Source organism: Petaurus breviceps, unplaced genomic scaffold (genome assembly GCF_028583685.1).
Source record: "Petaurus breviceps papuanus isolate PSGF00001 unplaced genomic scaffold, PetGlider_PUasm1.0 91133, whole genome shotgun sequence".
Lineage (NCBI taxonomy): Eukaryota > Metazoa > Chordata > Mammalia > Diprotodontia > Petauridae > Petaurus > Petaurus breviceps.
In genome coordinates this window covers 34531359-34534821 of record NW_027187419.1, presented here as the reverse complement: position 1 = coordinate 34534821, position 3463 = coordinate 34531359, and the positions used below count along the sequence as shown (strand labels likewise).

Below are 3463 nucleotides of genomic sequence, written 5' to 3'. Positions count from 1 at the left end.
AGATCAAAGATAATGCAAAAGGACCTATTTGAATAAAAAATATTTATACAGCTTTCTTTTTTAGTTTCAAAGAATTTGAAATGAAGGTGAGTCCCATCAGTTGCAGACAAGCTAAACAAGTTGTGACATACGATTATGAAGTAACACTATTGTGCTATAACAGATGATTAGCAGGATGGTTTCAGAAAAACCTGGCAAGACTTTATAAACTGATGCAAAGGAGAGTGACTGGAACCAGAACATTGTAAATAGTAACACAATATTGAAAGGATGGTCAATTGTGAAAGATTTAATAATCTGATCAAGAAAATCTTCCAGGACAATTCTAAGGGATGCATGATAAAAAATGCTACTCACCTTTAAAGGAGAAATGATGAATTCTCAGTGCAGATTGAAGTATACTTTTAATTTTTTTTCTTGTTTGTACATATGTATGTTTTCTTTTATCATAGTTAATATGGAAATATATGTTTTTATGACTTTACATGTGTAATCTATCATATTGTGTGCCTTCTCAAATGTTTGCAGAGTGGTGGAATGGGAGGAGGGAATTTGAAACTGTAAATTTTTAAAGATGAATGTAAATTTTTAAAAATATAATTGGTCAATATTTGAAGTAAATGAACTATATTTAAAGAAATTTTCTTAAAAAATCTTCCAAGATCAAGAATTTAGGGAAGACTCAATCTCTCAGGGTCTAAATTTCTTCCTAATATAATCCCACCAGGTTTCCATGGGTAAAGTAATCTAGGCCTCTGTAACATCAGCTGGCTTGTACCAGTTCACCCAACTCCTTAGTAACAGAAGTCAGATTTAAACCCAAGTCACTTGTTTCTCAGCCCAGTGCTCCTTCCATTAATCTTCTGAAAGAAAACAAAAACAAATCTGTTGGAACTTTTAAAATCCAGCTGTGAGCATCATGTTGTGTATGGGCAGGGAATTTGTTTTGCATTCATAAAAAAAAAATTCAAGCAAGACTGTATTGTGGCTGTCAGTCACTGTCATCCCTTATCCAGAGTCTTGAACATTTTTTTTTTTTTAAGCTCACAGATGTGTTTTTAATGATACTGCAAATAAGTCCCAGGGTCCAATCCAAGTTTGGGGTGTGGGAAGCAAGGGATAAGGGAGTGTTCCCTTCATCTCCTATATCCTTGTTCAACCCAGGTTACTGGGAGCCAAGTCCAGATAGAGCAGGGCCACAAAGGAGAGGGCTAGGAAGAGTGTGAAGCACAGCCCCAGGCCCAGCCCATCTGCCAAGGCTCCAGCCCCTGTGGTCAGCAGCAACTTCCCCAGCAGCTCCAGGGTGGCCAGAAAGCTGTAGTGAGTGGACTGGATGGAGCCATGTGCTCGCTGGCTGCAGTGCATTATAAGAGCAAAGGTGAGGGTGGTCATAGTTCCACTCAGAAAGTGCTGGGGGTCAAGGCCCACTAAGGCAGCCCCTTTTAAGAGGCCCCCCAGACTGGAGCTAGGGAAGCAGGAGAGCAGAGCCATCTGGAAGGCCAGGGCTCCAATACGCAGATGCAGAAGGGGCTTCAGGAGAGGCAGGGGCTGCCTGTGTCTGGCAAGAAGAATACCACCCAGGCAAAAACCAGCAATGGAGAAGCTCACTGCCACCATCCCATTACACAGCCCTACTTCTGCAGCTGATACACCCTGGTCCAGCAGAAAGAGGGGGAACTGGCTGATGGCACCCTGTTTACCTAGCTTGTAGAGAAGGACAAAGCCGGCGGTCCACGGGGTCCCTGGCACAGCCAGGAGAGCTCGGAACCCACGGAGGTGGCCGCGGCTATCCTGGGCATGCAGGGGTGGGAGCTGAGGGCAGGGGCCCCCCAGGCTAGGGCAGCGGCCAGCCCGAGAAAGAGGGGCCCCCTAACCGCCAGGAGCCCCCCGCCGGCCAGGGCGGCCCCCAGCTTGTAGGCCACCACCTGCACGGTGTTGCCCGGGCCCAGCTCCGAGGCTGCCAGCAGCCGCACGGCCAGCCTGTCCAGCACCATGTCCCGCACCGCGGCCCCGGCGTTCAGAAGCAGCAACAGCACCGCAGCCCCGGCGGGCAGTACCGAGGACGCGGGCCCCGAAGTGGGGGGCAGCGCCACCAGAAGCGAGCACAGCAGCCCCAGCGCGGCGGCGCTCACGGCCAGCCAGACCCGCGGGGAGCCGCGCCGGTCCACCAGCGGGGCCCAGGCCACCTTAAGTAGCCAGGGTGCGTTCAGGGCGCGGGACAGCCCCACGTGGGTCAGCGAGAGACCGTGCGAGCGGAGCAGCAGGGGCAGCAACCCAGCCTGCAGCCTGTGGGGCAGGCCTTGCACCAGGTACAACGCGCCCAGCAGCACCAGCTTGCCGCCCATCGGAGGTCAACGCAGGTCAGGGGTCACGGTCACGGTCAGAATCTCCCCTGAGGAGACCCGGGGGGAGGGCGTAGACGGAGCTTCGAGTCAAAACCAGCTCCATGAGACTTTCAGCCTTCGCGGTCTTCCAAGGCCATAGAGTCAGTCTTGAACAATTTAAAAGCACAAATAAACAACATAACAGGCATCATTCCTCTAATTATAAGAATCACTTGCACAGTAGTGAGATGTAAGAGTAAGTTTTCCCCAAAGAGTATAAATACAAGGTGAGTACTAAGATGTGACCCTTTGCGTAGGGTTGCCTCAAACTGTTCCTTTACAATAATTAATTTATTCTTGAAGAAGATAGAGTATTAGTAAGTTTACTTCTCTAGCTGTCCTCTCCTCAAATTCTCACAGGTAATCCCTAACTCATAGCCAGAAAGAAAACTTTTTTTATTTAATTTTGTTTTTCCCAGTCACATAGGCTATATGAACTACTCCCCTGGTATCCCCTTCCATCCTCACATACTTCTCAGAAAATGTATTCTGTTCCAGCAAAAGAGAGGATATCCTTTGGGCAGGAAAAGGAATCCTGGCAATATATAGCAGAGCATATCTTCTAAGAGGTGGAATAGTCACAAGGGAAGGTGGAGAAACCCAAGGAAGAAATAGGTGCTAGCTGATCATAACTTTCAACATCTCCATTTCCACATGATTGGGAGAAAAGAGGGGATAGTATTTTTCAACACTTGCACCAGAAGTACCTCCGTAGTAAATGGAACATTATATTTCTAGTCTTTTATTTTTCTGAAAATCATTTTGGTGCCAATTATAATTTTCAAGAGCTAAAGTCTTTCCAATTTATGATGTCATATGACAACTTTTGATATGAATGATGCAGATAGGACCCATTAATTTCTATGACATGTCAGCTCCTGAAATTTAAAACTATTTAATTTTCTTTAAGGAGTGGCTTCAAATCAACCCAATAAGTGTGCTTTAGGGAATATGTGAGATGATAATACTGGGTTTTTTAAGTAAAGAAACTTATAATATTCTATTGTACAGGTATCTTTTGAAAAAGAAGTTTCACCTAAATTTCAGATACAAGAAGGAGTAATAGAAAAACATTTTTC

General features: G+C 46.0%; 1 protein-coding gene across 1 annotated transcript; it reads right to left on the bottom strand.

Moving 5' to 3' along the window:
* Nucleotides 1-1027: 1027 nt before the first annotated feature.
* On the bottom strand, nt 1028-2491 carry MFSD3 (major facilitator superfamily domain containing 3). The gene is given in 2 exon segments (XM_069079671.1): nt 1028-1820; nt 1823-2491. Coding segments are annotated over 2 exon segments (1188 nt in total). The 5' UTR covers nt 2346-2491; the 3' UTR covers nt 1028-1155.
* Nucleotides 2492-3463: the final 972 nt, after the last annotated feature.